Source organism: Dunckerocampus dactyliophorus, chromosome 2 (genome assembly GCF_027744805.1).
Source record: "Dunckerocampus dactyliophorus isolate RoL2022-P2 chromosome 2, RoL_Ddac_1.1, whole genome shotgun sequence".
NCBI lineage: Eukaryota > Metazoa > Chordata > Actinopteri > Syngnathiformes > Syngnathidae > Dunckerocampus > Dunckerocampus dactyliophorus.
In genome coordinates, this window is record NC_072820.1 from 34931645 (window position 1) to 34954380 (window position 22736).

Below are 22736 nucleotides of genomic sequence, written 5' to 3' on the forward strand. Positions count from 1 at the left end.
GGATTGAGATCGGATTGGCAAGGCTATCAAAAAAATCGGATTAGAAGCCAAAAAATGTGGATCAGGACATCCCTAGTTGAAAGATGTTTTTAATACTATTGGGTCGTCTCTTCTCTATTTCATTAACAGTTGCCTTTGTTCAGTGCTGGTTGTGACTGCTTTTAAACATGCAGTGATCAGGCCAGTCTTGATCCAACTGTTCAAATATTTATCCAGGGTTTTAGAAAGGGTTGTTTTATTCAGTTGCAGCTGAATACTAAGCCATTCTTGTAGCATTATCATGCTGCACTAGTGCTCAGTATTTCATGGACACAATAAAAGTTCAAAGTTAAACAGTCTCATACAAAGTCCGCTCTCACTGGGATATCCATCCAGCCATCCTTTTTCCTCCGCTTATCCTGGTCCGGGTCACAGGAGCAGCAGTCTCAGTATGGAAGCCCAGACTTCCCGGTTGCATGCGGCTCCACCTATGCATCTCCCGCTGTGCCGTCCGCCCTGACAGCCAACGCCCACAGGCCTCTGCCTCATTTAGCGGTGGGCTCATCAACCATGCCCTCTGCCACAACTGTTCCAGCATTACAACATAATCAATCTTTTTTTGTTATATGATATCCATGGTGCAAGTGGATCATTTATAAGCCCTCTTATATTGGTTTCATTAATAATTTTAAGGTTTTTTTTGCCACTGAAAAAATACAAACAATAGTATTTGCTTGCAAGATGTTTGGATGGATGGTATTTCTCCGTTTAAAAAAAACAAACTCTGGCCGCATCCTCTAGACCAGGCGTGGCCATTACGTCGAGCTACCAGTAGATTACCAATGTAGTTTGGGTTGATAGCGTAAACGTCACTTTGTAGTTGTCATATGACATCAGTCAGCTGACATTAAACTCCCCTCCTGATTCACGCTTGCTCCCCCGCAGCGTTTCAAGCTACACACGAAGATGCAACTTTCATCTTTATTATTGTGATTATGGATGAACTAACTGCGGTAAGATGTCTATATCTATAACAAAAGTTATCTGTTCACTTGTAGTGGCTCGTTACGAAGAAAAAAAGGGTATTGTTGACTGGCTTTGCTTTGCGTCATGAACTCTCCTACAGAAATCAGTGTTTTCTACACGTGGGCTTCTTAAACTATTTTTTCATGATTAAATTAAAAATGTGCCCATCGGTGAAACCTTTTCAATATGTTGCCTTGACTTCGGCTGCATTGTCTTTTGCATCGTCATTTTAAATTCTTGTATATCGCTAATGTTTGATATCAAATGCTAACTGGATGTAATACATGAACTGTGTGCCCTAATGAACGTTAAACAGCTAATTTGACTGACACGTTACCAGTACTCACTCACTAGTACACAACTATGTAGGAGTTATGTGGAATTATCTTTATTTCCATATTGAAGTGAATTATGATAGCAACTACTTTGATTACCTGTAAACTTTGAAAATGTGAATGTGAAATACTAAACATTAATATTTACAATAGAATTTCACAGTTTACTGGTTACATTTTGTATATGTTATATGTTTAATAGACTTTTATATGTTTTATTTTGACTTGTACTTGCATGCTGAGAAAGTGCGTGCGCTCCTGATGTACATGTATAACGTACATAAATACGTACTCATAGTTTTTGTTCAATAAATATAGTAAATATATATACTTCCTATCTAGTAGTAGGTAGATCTTTGGGACTTGGTCATTTTAAAAGTAGCTCGCAGGCTAAAAAAGTGTGAACACCCCTGCTCTTGATTAATCCATCATTGCACTCTGCTTACGGTTGTTTACATTAAAATAACACTGGATTTTATGTCTTTTATTCTATTTATTTATGTATGTTATGCTAACCGGATATGACGTTTGATATGACAATATGGCAATATCCTGTTTACCTGTGTAAAAAAGAACTCTGGTTAGCGCCCTCATTTAAAGCATTTAATGACACTGCCTTTTAAAAGCATCGGAATCGAGAATTGTTAGGAACCAGTATCGTTCAAATTCAGAAAATGCCCAAATCTACTGATAAGTCAATTTCCGCAAAGTGGAATTCAGTAAATGGAATATTTTTGTAGTTAGAGCATATAAAAACTGTTTATGACTTTCTAAATACATCTTTTACCATTACTAGAGCCCTGTAGACATGAAATAACACCCCAAAAGTCACCTTTACAATCCTATTATTCTTTGTTTACACCACATCAGCGCAGGCTATTGGATCACTGCAGGGACATTAGAGACATAAGAGGGATTTTCTATACATACTGTGACCATGTAGTAGTAACAGGCCCATTCATGATAACATGTAATATTGACAGTATTTTGCCGTATTTTGGTCATTTCAAGCATTACCACTTCTTCATTCTTATGCGCATTGCTACACCTAGCGTTAATGTTTCCAAACTCAAAACCACAGTAGCGGTGGCAGCAGCTCCAATATGTAGCGTTACCTTTCAGCAGTGGCCTGAGGCATTGTGAGTGCAGTGCTGTTGCTCTGCAGGCGAGTGTGTGGTGAAACGAGTAAGATTGTGTATTGTATAACAGCGGCAAAAATGTTTCTTTAATTGAGGGTGTGTGAATTAAAGTAAATTATTCTGTCACATAATTTTGTCACATAAGATTAAAAGATACACAACCGAAAGGTATCAAAAGGAAAACATGTTCAATTAACTTGTGCTTTTGGATGATAAGAGCCACAATTCTGTGGTGTATCCACATAATAGTAAGGATAAGCAACCTTCCTACCATGAATATAAGGCTATGCTGCCATGCAGGAGCCAAAATTCAAATGTATGTTTGGACATTACTTTTCAGGTTGTTAACTAAATACTCTTTTGCCTGGGAATTTGTTTGTCTAATCAAATAATGTTGGTCTTTCATTTATTCATACAATAGGTAAAGGTAAAATCAATGTTGGGACAAGCAAATTGTTTGCCGATTGTCTTAAAATAAACTTGGTGCTGCCTCACCTTGGGGTTCAGCACTGTATTTGATCAGGAAATGTGCAAATTCAGTTTTACTTTTTACTGAACAAAATTATTACAATTATTTTATGTTATCATTATTTGTTTTGTTTTTCTTGATCCCACACCAGATTTGTCCCACAGGCTCCCAGTTGCAGAACCCTGTCGTGGTATATGCAGGCCAAGGGTTAAAGGGTTAACTGTATGCTTTATTATATTGCATCAAGGTCAGTCACAGTTACAGTCATGATGCCAATGTTTGGTCCAAAGATGCCAAGGTTTTGGCCACGGCTGTATAAATTAGGCTGATTTGCTTGTACAGTCGTCCCTCTCAATATCGTGGTTCGATTATTGCTCCCTCACTATATCATGTTTTTTCAGAAATTAATTACTTACTAAATGATTGCTGTTTCGTGGTAGACTGTGATCTATTATTAGTCCAAAAAAATATTGAAATACAAGTGATATGTAGTATTCTGGTCACTAGGTGGCAGTCATGACACAAAACATTGAGACATTACCTTTCATCCTAGGTTCCCAAAATGGGGTACGGCAATTGTGATGGGGGGACGTCAATAAACATGAAAAACAATGAGTTCCTAACACTCACAATAACGAGTGCGCCTGAATGCCTCACGGCTCAGGGAGAACAGAGAGGAAAGGAGACAGAGCGTGAAGTCGTTCATTGCTCTGTGTGCATCATATGAACAAATAAGTAAGTTGGATGATTATTTTGTGCTTTAAGAGTGTTTAACCTTGAAGATTTCATTTATATTGGTGTTCCAATCCAAGGTGAAAGCCTGTCACTGTGAGTGTGGATTCTCCCTAAAATGAGGCTTTATTATTGGTTGTATATATTTTTGTACTTTGGTTACTGCTTTATCATGATTGTTAAGCTTTACCCTTCAATTTGGTATTAAAAGAATATGCAAATTTAAGCCATAGCCACCATGAGTGGACATGTGAAGCTCAAATGCGACCCATTCAAACAGAAGGATGCCAACATCAGACTGGTATAAAAGATATGTTGGATGATTACTTATCTAGTTATCAGTGCTCATGTGTAACTTTGTCAAACTGTGACCACGCAAAGTACACATTTTTTACACAGAACTACTACAAAATTAATTACCCAAATCATTTTGTTACATACGACAAGTGAATTAAGATAAACAGGTTCATGTTTTATGTTTTTAAGTGTGCAGGAGTAGGGCGTACATGGCCTCAGGTGAAATATCTGAATGGGTATGCGACAGTAAAAAGTTTGGGAACCACTACCTTACATTACCTAAACACTGCATGAAGTCAGCCATTTATTAGCATTGAATCCTATATCTCGGACATTCATTTAACAAGGTCGGGTCTGGAACCAATTAATCCATTAACCGCTATAATCGAGGGATGACTATATGGGCAGGTATAGCCAAATAACATTGGCATCTTTGGCATGCCACTATGCCCATCACTGTATAATGATAACTATTATTCAACAGTACCTCCAGCAGTTAACTGCTAATCGGTTTACAGGTGTGTTCTGAATGGTATGTTGACATGCTTCATTTTCTTCTCAAAGTCCTCATCAAACTCTGCTGCCTGCTCTGGCGTAAAATGGTTCTTCCAATCTCCGACTTCTCCTGTTAAGGGCAAAAACAGAATTTTTGTTAAATTATTGTTAAATTGAGCAGACAAGTGTAAAGCCAGAAGCATAAAGAAAAGGGGAAAAAAAGCTGACTCAGCTGCAGTAACTCTACGGACCACTAGAGGCCACTGTTATCCTATAATAGATAATCTCATAGTCTGCCCATGCTGATGTTTTGAAAGACCTTTTCTCATGAAGGTGGAGAGGGAATGGTCAAAAATGGGCTTGGACAAGAAAGTGTAGTTGGTCATTGGGTTCTCCTTCATGATCTCGAAGGACGTCAGCTCCACAATGCGGCTGATGACATCATCAGAGAGCGACAAGTCCAGGTACCTCATGATGCGCTCCACCTCACGCCGAGGATTCTGGATGGAAAAAAAGGAGACGTACAGTGGAGCCAAACAATAAATCAACTGAGCCCAGCTATGAAAACACTGAACGCTAAGGAGAGTTTAGACATCATCTACCTCTTTCATGTCTTCATAGAAGAGATAAAGGATGTTTCTCTTTTCTCGCTCCTCCCAGTAGCCTTTGACATGATCATACCAGGAGCCCCATGGCACTGCAGGAACAGCATGCAGGTCACTTAAATGTTCAGATATTGGTATATGGTAGTCTTATATTTTTTGGTTTGAAAAACTGCAATCAAGAGGCAGTTGCAAACAGTCCCTTTAAATGGTCAAGCAGTCCCACACACGACACTCCTCTACTTACCCTGTCCATTCATGAACTTTTGGATGTAGCCCTCCCAGGGTCCAGGCTCAGGGTGGGCAAGATTCATTTTATGAAAATGGAAGTAGCTCACCAGGTTGTCCTTAGCATTGCGAGCCACGTAGATCACCTTCAGACACACATTATTGAATGACGGGGTGATAGTTAGTCCTGATCCCTGCTGCCTCCCACCAACTTACTTTGCATTTGTTTTCCCAAAAGCCTTTTGGAATTAGATGAAACTGCAAATGTGTTTTAATAACTCTTGGAGGGTCCATTGCCTTCAGGAGATCAAGACCTGGGGATTTACAGCAAAGATGACAACATACTGTAAGTATCAGTTTGTATATACCTGAGATCCATTAAGGGGTCTACACACCCGAGGGGATTCCTTGTCGAGCGGTATTCTCCAGGAAAGGTATTCGGACGGGAATGGGAGCTCTTTTGCAGGTCTTACTATCCCCGTTGTGAAGAAGCAGATCCACTATCTCCAGGACCCATGTGGTCCCTTATCACCCAAAAAAACAAGAACACAGAGTCATGTATCATCTTTATCTTGTTTTATTCTAATTTGTTATCTTCAAATTAGAATCATTGGACAAATTCTCAGTGATTTATGGACAAATAGATGTTATGTCCCAAAGTTGTTTTGCTTGATGATGTCCATGTTTTTCAACCAATATTGCTCAAATTTTACATGCGTGATTGTTAGTCCTCTAAAGGTGTGTACCAAATGCTGTGGTGATTTAGCAAATCACCCGAGAGTTACAGTGGGTGCATATTGTGGTGCATGTGTTGGCAATGTTTCACCCTTTTGTGTGCAGCATTTTTGGAGTAACATAGTTTTCACATGACTGTAAATCTACATATAAAACCAAAAAGAATGTGTGGGTACCACACCATCAGAGAACAACATACCTGCTTTCGGATAGGTGGCAATGAGCAAGTCTAAAGGATCAGGACAGAAAGCCGAGACCCCTTTGTAGTTGTTGGCGACGTGTTCCGTAAGGAGAACCCCTTTTACCGGAACCAGTAGACAGTGACGTTTGAGCTCTTGGTTCTCTGACATGACTGAGGTCAAAAAGATTTGTGAACAAATTCCAAAAATATCAGGCTGCAAATTTGCAAGACTGCTTTATCTCCTTTATCTACCACTTTCTTCTGTCCTTCTGTGGCTTAGCTTTGCAAATCATAAATGTGTCCTTTTTCAAGAGACTTCAACATCCGAACTTTCACTCAATGCACGAACTGGTTTGGTATAAACGGTCTACGATGTGTGTCAACAGCGCTCCACCCTAATTTAATTTAGTCCGCCTGTGTTGCCCCTCCCGCTTGAAGAGGGGTGGGAATTATAATCCTGTGGTATAGAATAAGGAAGACAATCCACAATGAGTTGTTGTATCTTCACCAGCAGGATTTATTCTTCTTAGAAAAATAACACTTCAAGTATTATCAGTTTAACCTTCATTTGAACACTGATTAAACAGTTGTACAACAGCATTTCTGATGTTAAGGCATTTTCTTCACATGTCAATCAAGTGACAATTTAGGGACAAAATGTATACTTATATAACATAACTTTAGCAACACAGTCAATTCACAGATTTCAATTAGCCTGCTTAGTGCTGTTCACCATGCACCAAGGCCTGTTAGCGTTAGCCATTTAGCATGTGCTTAAATGCTCAACAATACATTGTATAACGTACCACTTTACATGTAGCTGTTTACTTTATCAACATTCTCCACTCTTTACATCTGTTTGTGTGAGTTATTTCTACTTTCTACTAACCTGTGGTATAGACTAAGGAAGACAATCCACAATGAGTTGTTGTATCTTCACCAGCAGGATTTCTTCTTCTTCTTCTTCTTCTTCTTTTAGTTTAATGGCGGGTTGCAACCATGACTTGAAAAGGTGCATACCGCCACCTACTGTACCGGAGTATGTAACATGGGCCATATACAGTATCTTACTTTATGCTATCTTAGATAGTGAGGAGACTACTTATACTACCACTAATAATAATCCTAATAATAATACTTATATAATACTATATATTACTATATATTACTATATAATACTATATAATATAATACTAAAATATTCTAATACTTATCTATATTCTATTATATAATCCTGTGTCCTTCAAATATTCTATCACTGCCCTCTGTATATCTCTTACCCCCTCCCCACCTGTTCCTAAGATACCCTCAATGCTCCATTCCCTTCCTATCTTCTTAATTCTTTTCCTTAACGTTACACGTTCTTCCCTATATCTCTTGCAGTGTAGTAATATGTGTTCTACGTTCTCTATACTTTTGCATTCCATACATACTTTTGATTTACATTTCCCTATCAAAAACATCTTGTCATTTAACCCGGTGTGATTGAGCCTCATCCTAGTTAACACTATTTCCTCTTTTCAGTTTTTTCTCTTCACCCCTTGTGCACTGATAGATTTTTGTACTTTATAATACTTTCTCCCGCTACTACCCTCATCCCACCTATTTTGCCATTTCTCCATCATTTGTTTTTTGATTATTGCCTTTACTTCGCCTTTACCAGCAGGTATATCTATCATTTCATTCCTTCTAATTCCCATTTTAGCCATTTTATCTGCCACCTCATTCCCCTCCACCCCTACATGTGCAGGCACCCAGCAAAATCTTATGTCTATTTTTAACATGTGTAGTTGGAATAAGTTTTGATGTATTTCTAATAATAAATCCTCTCGACTTGATTCCATATTTTTAATACTATATAATGCTGCCAGAGAGTCCACACAACATACCACTCTATCTGGTTTTATTTCCTCTATCCATTGCAAGCCTATAATAATTGCCATCATTTCTGCTGTATAAACCGAGAGCTGGTCAGGTAATCTTTTAATGATGCTATAATTCATTGTTGGTACATAGATTCCAATCCCCACCTTCCCTTCTTCGCTTTTTGATCCATCTGTATACATATCTAAGTAACCATAATATTTGTTTTTAATATATTGACTTGCCTTATGTCCTTTTTCATTATCTTTCCATTTATTTTTTAACTCTGTTATATGTATATCTACTTCAGGTTTCGGAAATAGCCAGATAGGAATATTGCTTATGGGTGTAGAATTATTAATATGTATATTTTTTATGTTATATTTATCTATTTTATCTTTAATTACCCACCCAAAGCTATTACTTTTAGTTGTATTATACTCCCAACATTCCTCTATCACATTCTTGGCCAGATGTCCATGCCTACATCCTTTAAGTCTACTCCAGTATGTTAACATAAGTTGATCTCTTCTCAGGTCATACAGTACTTCTCCTAACTCAACCTGCACTGCTTTAATTGGTGTTGATATGATTGCACCTGTACATATCCTAAATGCTTTGTGAATATTTCTTTCTATTTTCATTAAATGTGTTTTAGCTGCAGCTCCATATACAAAACTTCCATAATCTATATTTGCTCTCATCAAAGCTCTATATATATATATTAGTGACTGTTTATCTGCTCCCCACTCCTTACCTGTAACAGCTCTCATTAAGTTTATTATCCTCTTACATTTCTCTTCTACCTTTTCCACATGGGTCTTCCATGTACCAGCAGGATTTCTTCTTCCTCTGTCGTTTTAATACCTCCTCTATACCACTATCGCTACCAGCACCCACTAGTGGACTTGCGGTATTACACCTGAACACCAACAATGGGGATTTGAATTATTTTAGAGACAAACATATTTTTAAAATAGTGGGGTGTCTGTTTTTAACAACTGAATTTTACATATCCAACATCTTTATGAATTATTACCACTTTTAACTACTTTAAGCATATTTATGCATTTTAAACTGTTTTTAGCCATGTTAACTTATTGTATCCTTTTTTATGTACCTTACACCTGCCTCAAAAATGGCGTGCTTCAAACAGTGCTTTATCTTGTTTCTTGTACTGTCCAGTGCTTATCAATTTAAGCTTTTTCAGCAAGGAGATAAGGCTGATTAGTATTGTAGGTATTAGGACTAAAGTCATTGTTTATATCCAAACTAAAGAAAATGTACTTGCTTGTCTATGTGCCTGACTGTGTTTTAAATATATTCAACCCGAAAGCAGTTACACGGTAAACAATGGAGTGTCATTATGTCAGATTTAAATTATAGTATTTACAATCTCTGGAGAGTAAACCAACTCTAACAGTACAGTTAAAAGTCAGTGTTAAGTCCTTCAGACATGCAGTGTTAAATTCAACTCTTCCGTTGTTAATCAGTACCAGTCTATACAGTCTTGGAAGGTCTGTGTCACATTTACATGAAAGACTTGCTGACAAACACAAACTGGCAGGCGTCATGAACCCACTCAGTGTGCACTGTGCACCAGGCCTGTGAAAATTCAGAATTTGAGAATTCAATTCAATTCACTGGATGAATTTGAATCTGAATTGACTCCACCCCACAGGATTTTGAATTGAATTTGAATTACAGGAAGCGGAATTAAATTCAATGCAATTCATAGAAATTCATTCTCATCATGTATCAGTGAGAATTAGATACAGTACTTTTAAAATAAATGTTTTTTTTCCAAATGACACTGACAGACACTAACATTAGGCATACTCCTTAATGTTGGGAAGTTTAGCAATTTATGAGAAGTCAAAGTATAAACCAGCTTTTGGCCTTCAATTATTTATAATTATGATCAATTTAATTCACTTTATTTCTCTACTTCAAATGTTTGGACAGACATTTTAAAGACTTGGATAAAGCAATTATCATCCTAGGCCGAGTACCAACGGAAATGTTTTCTTTCTGAGTGAGAAATCCTGTCAAGTTTTAATCTCATGAGATCTTGTATTATTTTCTAACAGTGTAATAAATTTACAGTGTAATAATTTACAATAAAAATGGGCTGCAATCGGCCCTGGGCCACAATTTGGACCCCTCTGAATTAAATATTGTTAATATGAAAACCTAAAAAATTGACAAAAGCTTTCTGTCATTTTTTAAAATCATTTTTAATTGTCATACCAATGTAAAAATAAGTTAACCCATCCATCCATTTTCTATACCGCTTCTCTTCATTAGGGTTGCGTGGGAATGCTGGAGCCTATCCCAGCTGACTTCGGGTGAGACATATAGACAAACAACCATTCACACTCACATTCATACCTATGGACAATTTAGAGTCTCCAATTAACCTAACATGCACGTTTGTGGAATGTGGGAGGAAACCGGAGTACCTGGAGAAAAGAACATGCAGACTCCACACAGAGATGCCCAAGCAGAGATTCAAACCCAGATTTTCCCGATCTACTGGCTGTGTGGCCAACATGCTAACCACTCGGTGGGGTCGACTATTTTATTTCAATCTAAGTAGATTGAGAAAAACAAAACACATCATGCAAGAGTATGCAAAAAAACAAATCTCTGACAGATGCAACCCGAAGATGATAAACATACTTGTATACTGAAGTAACAGAAGAACGTGGGTAAAAATCATACATGCAGGGCAGATGTCGGCAACCTCTAACATCAAAAGAGCCAATTTGCAGCCTCTTCCAGTAAAGAAAATTTGTCTGGAGCCACAAAACATTAGACAGCTAATAAAGTTTTAAATGTTTTAATCTTTTTTAAATTTGACCTGTTCCACTAACAGAATTCAACAGAAGTGCAGCGTGCATGCATAGGCTTACTTTGAAATCATTAAAAAACTTAACTGAGCACGCCTTTTTGAGTTGTTCCAGCATTTGTATAAAATTAAAACAAGACATAGCCAAATCTAACGTAAAAAAGACCACCAGAGCTCCCATACAGTGGTGTGAAAAAGTGTTTTCCCCATTCCTGATTTCTCCTTTTTTTGCATGTTTGTCACACTTACATGTTTCAGATCATCAAACAAATGTAAATATTAGTCAATGACAACACAACTGAACACAAAATGCAGTTTTTAAATGAAACATTTTATTATAAAGGGAGAAAAAAAATCCTAACCAACATGGCCTTGTGTGAAAAACTGATTCATCCCCTATCTCTCAACTAGGAGTCAAGGTTAAGCCAACTCATAGTGACTCCTTTTTTATTTCACATTTTAGTAGTGAAATAACATTTGTTTGAGACGCTACAATTAATATAATATAATATTAAGAAAGAAATATGTCTTATTTTTGAGCAAATACTGTTGTAATTAACTTTTTTTAACCGTGTAATTAACCTGAGGGCTGTGGTACAGCGATGAACTGAGTCCCCGGATACTCTGGTTTGATCCGTCTCACGTGGTGAATGTTTGATATTACTTATGAGCAGCATGGGGGCGCAAGTATCCTGGTCTGTTGAGGGCACCCATCTGCCACACATCCTGACTTGATGAGCAAATGAGCTCTGAACGCAAACAAATGGGATTTTTTTCAAATCAGAGTAAAAAAAAAAAATTGGACTGCACCGGAGGGATCTGGAGGAAACGGGAGGTGGGCCATCAATCAGAAACCAAACCATTTCAGAAACTCTACAAAATATTTACATAATTATGATGGAAAAATAAAGTCAAAATACATAGTTTGTGTGTGACAATTTATTATTTCTGTGGTTACATTTGATTAGACGTTGCCTAATTAATACAGCAGCCCCGTGCTCTGACTCAAGACGTGGCTGGGGGCGCGTGTCGTTATCTGGGGGTTATCACGTTTCATTGCGATGTTATGAAAGACGAAGCAGGCCATTATGATGCTGCACACCTGCAACAACAGAGAATCAATTATTTATCCAGTTGACCAAATAAAACATATTTGCAATGGAGAATTCCTGGATTAATGAGAGCCTTCACAAAAAATCAGAATGTTTGCCTCTTGTTTTTTGCCATTCCAAAGCATAAACTAAAACCTAATATTAAATACTACAAAACCTACCTTTTCTGGTTTGTAGAGCAGCCTTCCACCTGCAGCGTCCAAACACATCCAGCGTCCCTTGAGTATACCGATGGTGCGCTCCACGCAGGAGCGTGTACGTGTGTGCTTTTGGTTGTACATTTGTTCTTGTGGGGTCTGCGGATTATTCAATGGTGTCATGAGCCAAGGTGCCAGGGCATAGCCTCGATCACCTGTAAAATAAGTTAATGGCCACATAACACGCAAAAGGCAAGAAATTAACATTTTACGCACCGATTAACCATCCGTCGCATGCTGCGCCATGACTCAGGCGCATTCCAACGGAGGAATTTCGGAAAATGTAGGAGTCGTGTGTACCTCCAGGGAAACTTGCAACAACATTCAGAATGTTTTTGCGAATCTGAGATTATTTGGATATTAATTGAGTGATACCGTTTGCGATTGAGGTAGGGAAATGGATGAATGAATTGGGATTTGAATATAAATTTATTGATGGAGTATATTTTAGTTGCTTTGATGATAAATAATTGTTGGTATATTTTATTTGCACTACATTTTTTGGGCTCAGGTTGCAAAATCCATTAAGAGGGCGATTGCGCATTGAAAGTGCAAGCTGTATTTGTGCGTATGGTCCTCCTGTCACACGGGGTGGAGCCACGGGTGACGTGGCGGATCCCAACGCAGAGACAGGAGTCCAAAATAAGATACAAAAGGCTTAATAACAGAAGGTGACCCGAGAAAGGGAAAAATACAAACAAGGCAAAAGTACAAAACCAAAAGTATCAACAGAAAACGCTGACAGCAAAAGGCTGACAGGAAATAACTATGATACAACAAAGAATTACTACAGGCAAACCTGAGCCGGAACAACGGTGAGTATACAAGTCCATAAGCACACAGAGAGCGGTAACGAAGGTGAGCCAGAAAGCAGGGAAGCAGGGAAGCAGGGAAGCAGGGAAACAGGGAAACAGGGAAACAGGGAAACAGGGAAGGAGCCGGACCAAGCGGAACAGGTAACAGGGGGTAGCAAGGGCCGGACCAAGCGGAACAGGTAACAGGGGGTAGCAAGGAGTACAATCTGGCACTGGCTTCTCGTTGCCACTGGGTATATGAAGGGTGCTGATGAGATTGTCAGCAGGTGTGTGCTGGGAACTCCACCCACACCGGCTGAAGCTGCACAGAGAGCAAACAGACAGAAGGCGGCAGCAGAGCGACAAACACCATCGTAACACCTCCTGAGCGTTCGTGGAATTTGTTCTGAGATCTAAGAACTGTGAGTTAACAACACGTTTCGTGAATGCCAAAAATCTTCGTAAGAAGGCTTTACGAACACATTTGTGCGTAAGAACGTTTCATGAATGAGGCCCAGTGTTGGGACATGCAAATTGTTTGCAGACTGTCTTGGCACTGCCTCACCTTGGCTTTCTGCCCTGTATTTGATCAGCAAATGTACAAATTCAACAATTTTTTAAAGAAAATGTCCAAAATGATCAGAAGTATACAAAAATGACTTTTGTTACCCTTATGCAATTTTTTATGTTTCATGATGACAGAGCTTCATCTGCCTCCCCTGACCGCACCGACTGATTCCAATTTACAGGCCCTGCGTAATATCCTATAGGGCCACCACAGAAGTGTGGTTAACTTATACTGTATCATAGTGAATTAAGCTGGTCACGTGTATAATAATTCATATTTGACAGTAACTGCTAGCTGGTTTAGAGCTGTGTCCTGAATGGTATGTTGACATGCTTCATTTTCTTCTCATAGTCCTCATCAAACTCTGTTGCCTGCTCTGGCGTAAAATAGTTCTTCCAATCACCAACTTCTCCTGTTGAGGACAAAAATAGAACGATGTTGGACGCAAAAGTGACAATTCGTGTTAAATTAAGAAAAGAAGCAGCTCATGTGTAGTAACTCTACGGACCAATAGAGGCCGCTGTTGCCCTATAATAGTGTCATACTCCGCTCATCATGTTGATGTTTTGAAAGACCTTTTCTCATGAAGGTGGAGAGGGAATGGTCAAAAACGGGCTTGGACATGAAAGTGTAGTTGGTCGTCGGATTCTCCTTCATGATCTCGAAGGACGTCAGCTCCACAATGCGGCTGATGACATCATCAGAGAGCGACAAGTCCAGGTACCTCATGATGCGCTCCACCTCACGCCGAGGATTCTGGATGAAAAAAAAGGAGACGTACAGTGCAGCCAAATAATAAATCAACTGAGCCCCGCTATGAAAACACTGAAAGCTAAGGAGAGTTTAGATATCATCTACCTCTTTCATGTCTTCATAGAAGAGGTAAAGGATGTTTCTCTTTTCTCGCTCCTCCCAGTAGCCTTTGACATGATCATACCAGGAGCCCCATGGCACTGCAGGAACAGCATTTACTTAAAGAGATTGTTTGCAAATGTTATGCGGCTGCCTAGAGGGCGCTAACTTCCGAGCGTACTGCAAGCGCCAAATCCCGCCTTCTTCCTCCTCTGAACATGTAAACCACGCCCTACACACACGCGCACTAACCATCCATCCATCCATTTTCTATACCGCTTCATCCTCATTAGGGTCGCGGGGGCATGCTGGAGCCTATCCCAGCTGACTTCGGGTGACAGGCAGGGTACACCCTGGACTGGTCGCCAGCCAATCGCAGGGCACATATACAGTAGACACATATAGACAAACAACCATTCACACTCACATTCATACCTATGGACAATTTAGAGTCGCCAAATAACCTCACCTGCATGTTTTTGGGAATGTGGGAGGAAGCCGGAGTACCTGGAGAAAACCCACGCGCACACGGGGAGAACATGCAAACTCCACACAGAATGGGAGAATCGAACCCAGGTCTTCCTGATCTCCAGGCTGTTCCTGTATTGGCCAAGGTGCTAACCACTAGACCACCGTGCGGCCCGCACTAACCATGTTACTTTGTAATCTGCCAATTTAAGAATTCATGCACTAGCCGGTGGTATTCCTACATTTTTTTATTTTAAAAAACTGCAATCTTGAGCCAGTCGCAAACTGTCCTTTTAAATCACATGTGTCTAACTTGTGCCACGGAGGGCCGAGACATTGCAGGTTGTCTCTCCAACCAGTTTCTCTAGCAGGTGATGGCACGACTTTGACACCCCTGCTTTAAATGGTTAGGTCGTCCACACGACACTCCTCTACTTACCCTGTCCATTCATGAACTTTTGGATGAAGCCCTCCCAGGGTCCAGGCTCAGGGTGGGTGAGATTCATTTTATGAAAATAGAAGTAGCTCACCAGATTGTCCTTAGCATTGCGAGCCACGTAGATCACCTTGAGACACACATTATTGAATGACGGGGTGATAGTTAGTCCTGATCACTGCTGCCTCCCATCAACTTACTTTGCATTTGTTTTCCCAAAAGCCTTTGGGAATTAGATGAAACGGCAAATGTGTTTTAATAACTCTTGGGGGGTCCATTGCCTTCAGGAGATCAAGACCTGGGGATTTACGGCAAAGATGACAACGTAAGTATCAGTTTGTATATACCTGAGATCCATTAAGGCAGGGGTGTCAAACTCGTGCCATGGAGGGCCAAGACACTGCAGGTTTTTTTTCCAGCCAGTCACTAAAGCAGGTGATTTTAATGATCAACACCTTCAGTTTGAGGGAAGGAGCTCATCAATTAAATCACCTGCTGAAGAAACTGGTTGGAGAGAAAACCTGCAGTGTCTCGGGTTTGACACATGTGCATTAAGGGGTCTACACACTTGAGGGGATGCCTAGTCGAGCGGTATTCTCCAAGAAAGGTATTCGGATGGGAATGGGGGCTCTTTTGCAGGTCTCACTATCCCCGTTGTGAAGGAGCAGATCCACTATCTCCTGGACCCATGTGGTCCCTTATCACCCAAAAGAACAAGAACACAGAGTCATGTTATCCTAATTCATTATCCTTTTATAATCATTTGACAAATACTAGTGACTTATGTTAAGTCCCAAAGATGTTTTGCTTGAAGGTGTCCATGTTTTTCAACCAATCTTGCTTAGATTTTACACACATGTGATTGTCAGTCCTCTAAAAGTGTGTACCAAATGCTGTGGTGATTTGCCTAAACACCCTAAAGTTACAGTGGGTGTTTTCAGGAGTGAAAGACTTTTCACATAACTGTAAATCTAAAATGCCAAAAAGAATGTGTGGGTACCACGCCATCAGAGAACAACATACCTGCTTTCGGATAGGTGGCAATGAGCAAGTCTGAAGGATCAGGACAGAAAGCCGAGACAGCTTTGTAGTTGTTGGCGATGTGTTCCGTAAGGAGAACCCCTTTTACCGGAACCAGTAGACAGTGACGTTTGAGCTCTTGGTTCTCTGACATGACTGAGATCAAAAAGATTTGTGAACAAATTCCAGAAATATCAGGCTGCATAGTTGCAAGACTGCTTTATCTTCTCTGTGCCAGCTCCTGTCAAATATTCACCAGTGTCTTGGATTTGTTAATCATAAATGTATGCTTTTTCTAGAGACTTCAAGCTCTGAACTTTGACTCAATGCTTCATTTGGTTTGGTATCAACTGTCTATGATGTGTCCCGACGGAACAGAAGAGAAAGTCTATTTGCTTACCAATCTCCCTCACTGTGTCTGGTTTAACCAGTATTTGAAATATATTCAACCCTAAAGGAGGTAAGAGCAACGAGTCACGGTTCATTTAATTTTGTTTACCAGTCCTAAATCTTGTTTGAATGCTCAAACCCTTTTGGTGCAGGACAGCAAACGCTGCTGTCTGTATTCTTACCAATGTTGGTATTACATATATTTTGTAATACATTATTTTTTTATTTTGTATTTTTAAGTAGGGGAAGAATTTACCGAATTAAGCATTGTTTATACTAAACACTGCACTTGTTGAGGCAGAAACACTGGCAGACACAGCAGAAAATAATAAAAGTAAAAGCAACATTTTCAATAAATTCCTTCTTTTCACATGGTTCGCCCCAAACTCCTCCTGCTAACTTGACACTGATGTTCTCCTTGTGGCCTATTATTGGTTTTGACCAATAATCCTTAAATTTTCAGGCCATAAATTCTTAATTGCTCATGTATGTGAGTCCACTAGTAAAGTGATTACATTTATTGTATTGTGCATAGAAGTCATTTATATAATTATTAAAATACATACATTACAAATCAATACATACATGACAGGGTTTTCTGGTAAATATTCTTTAAAGTAGGCTCCAGCATACCTCTGCGACCCCAGTGGGGACAAGCGGCATACAAAATGGATGGATGGATGAATATTCTTTATAAGATGTTGTTTCTTTAATTCCCTCAGTAACAAGAAGCCTTTGCAACCTGTCAAACTACTGTACTAGATTCCAAATCCGGAAGGTGGCGGTAATGCACATATCAACTTGGGTGCCGGGCGGTTGTCTGCCGCTATATCAAACCGAAAGAAGCTGACCCTTCACGACCGCAAACCATAGCATGTTGAGCTAGCATTTATAGACTAGCAATAGACTAGCGTCTACACGCCACTAAACAAAGTCTCATACCCTGAATATTTAAACATTATTTGGTTCTATTGGGACTTTACGTTGTAGTAAGTTGTAGTAAATATTGGGAAGTAACTCCAGCTAGACGATTTTTACAACTGTGTTCTGAATGGTATGTTGACGTTCTTCATTTTCTTCTCATAATCCTCATCAAACTCTGCAGACTGCTCTGGCGTAAAATAGTTCTTCCAATCACCAACTTCTCCTGTTCAGGACCAAACAGAGAAAAGACAAATACAACAATGTTGGACGCAGAAGTGACGGCAATTAATTTTAAATTAAGCAGACAAATATAAAGCGAGCGGTAATGCAGTGTTCCCTCGTTTACTGCGGGGATAGGTTCCCAAAATAGTCTGCAATAAATGAAATCCGCAAAGTAGCCAACTTTATTTGTTTGCAGTTATTATATATGTTTTAAGGCTGTAAACCCCCTCAAAATACACGTTATACGCTTTCCTCAGACAGGCATTAACATTGTCTCACATTTTAAACACTCTCAAAGTTCAAATTTCATTCGAATTTTAATGATCTATCTACTAGGTTGGACACAATAACTTATTAAGTGACTTATTAAGTGAGTATTCACTCGTCTGACTGTGCTTGTCCTGGCGCCGTGCGGCTGTACGTTTTTGTATCCTTGTTAAAACATATTGCTCCTGCCATCGTCGTCTTCCTCGTCCTACTCCTTGAACCGAAGATTCATTTAGCCAGTTAGCTTCTTCTTCTATTGTTTATTGGTGGTTAACAAGCAGCTCACGCAGTTTGCTAGTTTGCTAGCCACTGCACAAAGTAGATTGATTGACAATGGTCTACAGCCAATCAGGATGCAGAACACACTGGGCTGGTTCTCCTTTTGCCAATAAGGACTGCTGTGGCTCTATATTTAGCAGGCTATTGTCTACTGTGGGTTGCTAATATGCTTGTACAGACATCTAGAATGGTTGCAGTACACGATTCTTCCCGGTGGAGGTGGGCACCAGGGGTTTTGTGGGAGGCTCAAGGACCCGCCTACTTAAAGAACTGGAGCTGAGGCGAAAGGAGCTACACAAAGCCACCAAAGAGCTGACTGAGGAGGCAGAAAAGGCAAGCTTCTGGCTTTGGCTGAGGAGGTGGGACAAGGCATGGGGAGTGAGCAGCTCCTGAGAAGGCTAGCTGCGGGGGGTGACTGGGAGATGTCCTTGTTCACTGCCCCTGCAGCAGGAGATGTTCCGGGTTAAGGGGTGAAACATCTGTGAATGGTGGCCCCCGACTGATGACCCTGCAGCTAGCACAATGGACACTGGTGGAGTTGCGGCAGGCCTAGAGCCTAGCAGGGGAGAACACCTACCTGTTTAAACCAATTCATGAAGTTATAGAATAGATGAAGGTAAAAAGCAATGTTTGGACAAGCAAATTGTATGCAGACTGTCTTGGCACTGCCTCACCTTGGATTTCTGCCCTTATTTGATCAACAACCCGACTGATTTCAATTTACAGGCCCTGTGTAATATCTGAAGTGTGGGGTTCTATTGAGGGATGAATGAGACGAAGGCAGTTCAATTCCAATTCAGAAATTTTATTCCTAACAAGCCAAACTAATACAGATATCTGGGCTCCGTAGCTGCAACTGCTGCCTACTCAAGTATGCGGGTCTTATCACAGTGCAACTGCGAAAAAGCACCCTCTCTTTCACTGCCCAGGAGTTTTATACAATCTGTGGAATGTGGAAGGAGGGGGCGATGTGACCCTCTGAAACTGCCAGATGCTGATCACGCCTTGTCCGTTGTAGGGAAACTGCCATCTGTGTGCACTCGACCGGTAGAGGTTGCCTGGAACATCCTGTTGGTCAGCGTTGCCCCTCCCCCTGAACCCTGTCGGCTCATGAGAACAACACAGCATGTGACATATAACTGCTGACCTAGTAAGTCTGCTCTGGCTAAAGGTTAAACCCAAGGAAAGATGTGTGGACGTGAATATCTTGTAACTATGGTACCCAAGTAGCTAATAAGTAATGTAAATACGTTAACCATAATGCATAGCAATGTAAATCAACTAAGTAATATAGATATATGTTAATTATGATGCATAGCAATGTAAGTCAACTAAATAATGTAAATATATGTTAATTATGCATAATAAAAAATAATCTACTTCTTCATATCCTATAGGGCCACCACAGAAGTGTGGTTAACTTTATACTGTATCATAGTGAATTAAGCTGGTCACGTGTATAATAATTCATATTTGACAGTAACTGCTAGCTGGTTTAGAGCTGTGTCCTGAATGGTATGTTGACATGCTTCATTTTCTTCTCATAGTCCTCATCAAACTCTGCTGCCTGCTCTGGCGTAAAATGATTCTTCCAATCTCCGACTTCTCCTGTTGAGGACAAAATAGAACGATGTTGGATGCAAAAGTGACAGTTAGTGTTAAATTAAGAAAAGAAGGAGCTCATGTGTAGTAACTCTACAGACCACTAAAGGGCGCTGTTTCCCTATAATAGTGTCATACTCTGCTAATCATGTTGATGTTTTGAAAGACCTTTTCTCATGAAGGGGGAGAGGGAATGGTCAAAAAGGGGCTTGGACAAGAAAGTGTAGTTGGTCATCGGATTCTCCTTCATGATCTTGAAGGACGTCAGCTCCACAATGCGGCTGATGACATCATCAGAGAGCGACAAGTCCAGGTACCTCATAATGCGCTCCACCTCACGCCGAGGATTCTGGATGAAAAAAAAGGAGACGTACAGTGGAGCGAAACAAAAAAAACAACTGAGCCCCGCTGTGAAAACACTGAAAGCTAAGGAGATTTTAGACATCATCTACCTCTTTCATGTCTTCATAGAAGAGGTAAAGGATGTTTCTCTTTTCTCGCTCCTCCCAGTAGCCTTTGACATGATCATACCAGGAGCCCCATGGCACTGCAGGAACAGCATTTACTTCAAGGGATTGTTTGCAAATGTTATGTGGCTGCCTAGAGGGCGCTAACTTCCGAGCGTACTGCAAGCGCCAAATCCCGCCTTCTTCCTGCTCCGAACATGCAAACCATGCCCCACGCAACACACACACACACGCGCACTAACCATGTTACTTTGTAATCTGCCAATCTGTTCTGTTCTTTTTAAGAATTAATGCACTAGCCGGTGGTATTCTTACATTTTTTTTATTTAAAAAAAACTGCAATCTTGAGCCAGTCACAAACTGTCCTTTTAAATCACATGTGTCAAACTTGTGCCAAGGAGGGCTGAGACATTGCAGGTTTTCTCTCCAACCAGTTTCTCCAGCAGGTGATGTCACGACTTTGACACCCCTGCTTTAAATGGTTAGGTCGTCCACACGACACTCCTCTACTTACCCTGTCCATTCATGAACTTTTGGATGAAGACCCCCAAGGGTCCAGGCTCAGGGTGGGTGAGATTCATTTTATGAAAATAGAAGTAGCTCACCATGTTGTCCTTAGCATTGCGAGCCACGTAGATCACCTTCAGACACACATGATTGAATGACGGGGTGATAGTCCTGATCCCTGCTGCCTCCCACCAACTTACTTTGCATTTGTTTTCCCAAAAGCCTTTTGGAATGAGATGAAACGGCAAATGTGTTTTAATAACTCTTGGAGGGTCCATTGCCTTCAGGAGATCAAGACCTGGGGATTTACAGAAAAGATGCCAACATACTGTAAGTATCAGTTTGTATATACCTGAGATCCATTAAGGGGTCTACACACCCGAGGGGATTGCTAGTCGAGTGGTATTCTCCAAGAAAGGTATTCGGACAGGAATGGGGGCTCTTTTGCAGGTCTCACTATCCCCGTTGTGAAGAAGCAGATCCACTATCTCCAGGATCCATGTGGTCCCTTATCACCCAAAAGAACAAGAACACAGAGTCATGTTATCCTAATTCATTATCCTTTTATAATCATTTGACAAATACTAGTGACTTATGTTAAGTCCCAAAGATGTTTTGCTTGAAGGTGTCCATGTTTTTCAACCAATGTTGCTCAAATTTTACACACGTGTGATTGTCAGTCCTCTAAAAGTGTGGATCAAATTCAGTGGTGATTTGCCTAAACACCCTTAAGTTATAGTGGGTGTTTTCAGGAGTGAAAGAGTTTTCACATGACTGTAAATCTAAAATGCCAAAAAGAATGTGTGGGTACCACACCATCAGAGAACAACATACCTGCTTTCGGATAGGTGGCAATGAGCAAGTCTGAAGGATCAGGACAGAAAGCCGAGACAGCTTTGTAGTTGTTGGCGACGTGTTCCTTAAGGAGAACCCCTTCTACCGGAACCAGTAGACAGTGACGTTTGAGCTCTTGGTTCTCTGACATGACTGAGATCAAAAAGATTTGTGAACAAATTCCAGAAATATCAGGCTGCAAAGTTGCAAGACTGCTTTGTCTTCTCGGTGCCAGCTCCTGTCAAATATTCACCAGTGTCTTGGATTTGTAAATCATAAATGTATCCTTTTTCTAGAGACTTCAAGCTCTGAACTTTGACTCAATGCTTCATTTGGTTTGGTATCAACTGTCTATGATGTGTCCCGACGGAACAGAAGAGAAAGTCTATTTGCTTACCAATCTCCCTCACTGTGTCTGGTTTAACCAGTATTTGAAATATATTCAACCCTAAAGGAGGTAAGAGCAACGAGTCACGGTTCATTTAATTGTGTTTACCAGTCCTAAATCTTGTTTGAATGCTCAAACCCTTTTGGTGCAGGACAGCAAACGCTGCTGTCTGTATTCTTACCAATGTTGGTATTGCTTATATTTTGTAATACATGATTTTTTTATTTTATATTTTTAAGTAGGGGAAGAATTTCCCGAATTAAGCATTGTTTATACTAAACACTGCACTTGTTAAGGCAGAAACACTGCCAGACACAGCATAAAATAATAAAAGTAAAAGCAACATTTTCAATCAAGTCCTTCTTTTTACATGGTTCGCTCGCCCTCCAAACCCCAAACTCCTCCTGCTAACTTGACACTGATGTTCTCCTTGTGGCCTATTATTGGTTTTGACCAGTAATCCTGAAATTTGCAGGC

The 22736-nt window shown here is 40.2% G+C and overlaps 3 protein-coding genes across 4 annotated transcripts; all 3 read right to left on the reverse strand.

Annotated features, from left to right (window-relative positions):
- Positions 1–3156: 3156 nt before the first annotated feature.
- LOC129173015 (sulfotransferase 1 family member D1-like) lies at positions 3157–7239 on the reverse strand. Its single transcript, XM_054763440.1, has 8 exons — positions 7108–7239; positions 6237–6389; positions 5698–5826; positions 5519–5616; positions 5322–5448; positions 5075–5169; positions 4792–4972; positions 3157–4602 (listed from the first exon to the last, which is right to left on the reverse strand). The coding sequence occupies exons 2-8, from the start codon at positions 6385–6387 to the stop codon at positions 4490–4492; spliced, it is 894 nt and encodes a 297-aa protein (XP_054619415.1). The 5' UTR covers positions 6388–6389; positions 7108–7239; the 3' UTR covers positions 3157–4489.
- Positions 7240–12903: 5664 nt separating this feature from the next.
- LOC129173023 (sulfotransferase 1 family member D1-like) lies at positions 12904–16533 on the reverse strand. Its single transcript, XM_054763450.1, has 7 exons — positions 16383–16533; positions 15928–16056; positions 15560–15657; positions 15363–15489; positions 14462–14556; positions 14179–14359; positions 12904–14015 (listed from the first exon to the last, which is right to left on the reverse strand). The coding sequence occupies exons 1-7, from the start codon at positions 16531–16533 to the stop codon at positions 13903–13905; spliced, it is 894 nt and encodes a 297-aa protein (XP_054619425.1). The 3' UTR covers positions 12904–13902.
- Positions 16534–19264: 2731 nt separating this feature from the next.
- Positions 19265–22166, reverse strand: LOC129173008 (sulfotransferase 1C1-like). 2 transcript variants are annotated; one of them, XM_054763427.1, is made up of 7 exons: positions 21872–22166; positions 21417–21545; positions 21238–21335; positions 21045–21171; positions 20516–20610; positions 20232–20412; positions 19265–20069 (listed from the first exon to the last, which is right to left on the reverse strand). In XM_054763427.1, the coding sequence occupies exons 1-7, from the start codon at positions 22020–22022 to the stop codon at positions 19957–19959; spliced, it is 894 nt and encodes a 297-aa protein (XP_054619402.1). In that variant the 5' UTR covers positions 22023–22166; the 3' UTR covers positions 19265–19956. The 2 variants fall into 2 exon arrangements, with proteins under 2 accessions (XP_054619402.1, XP_054619392.1); XM_054763417.1 differs by having other exon boundaries at positions 20516–20628.
- Positions 22167–22736: the final 570 nt, after the last annotated feature.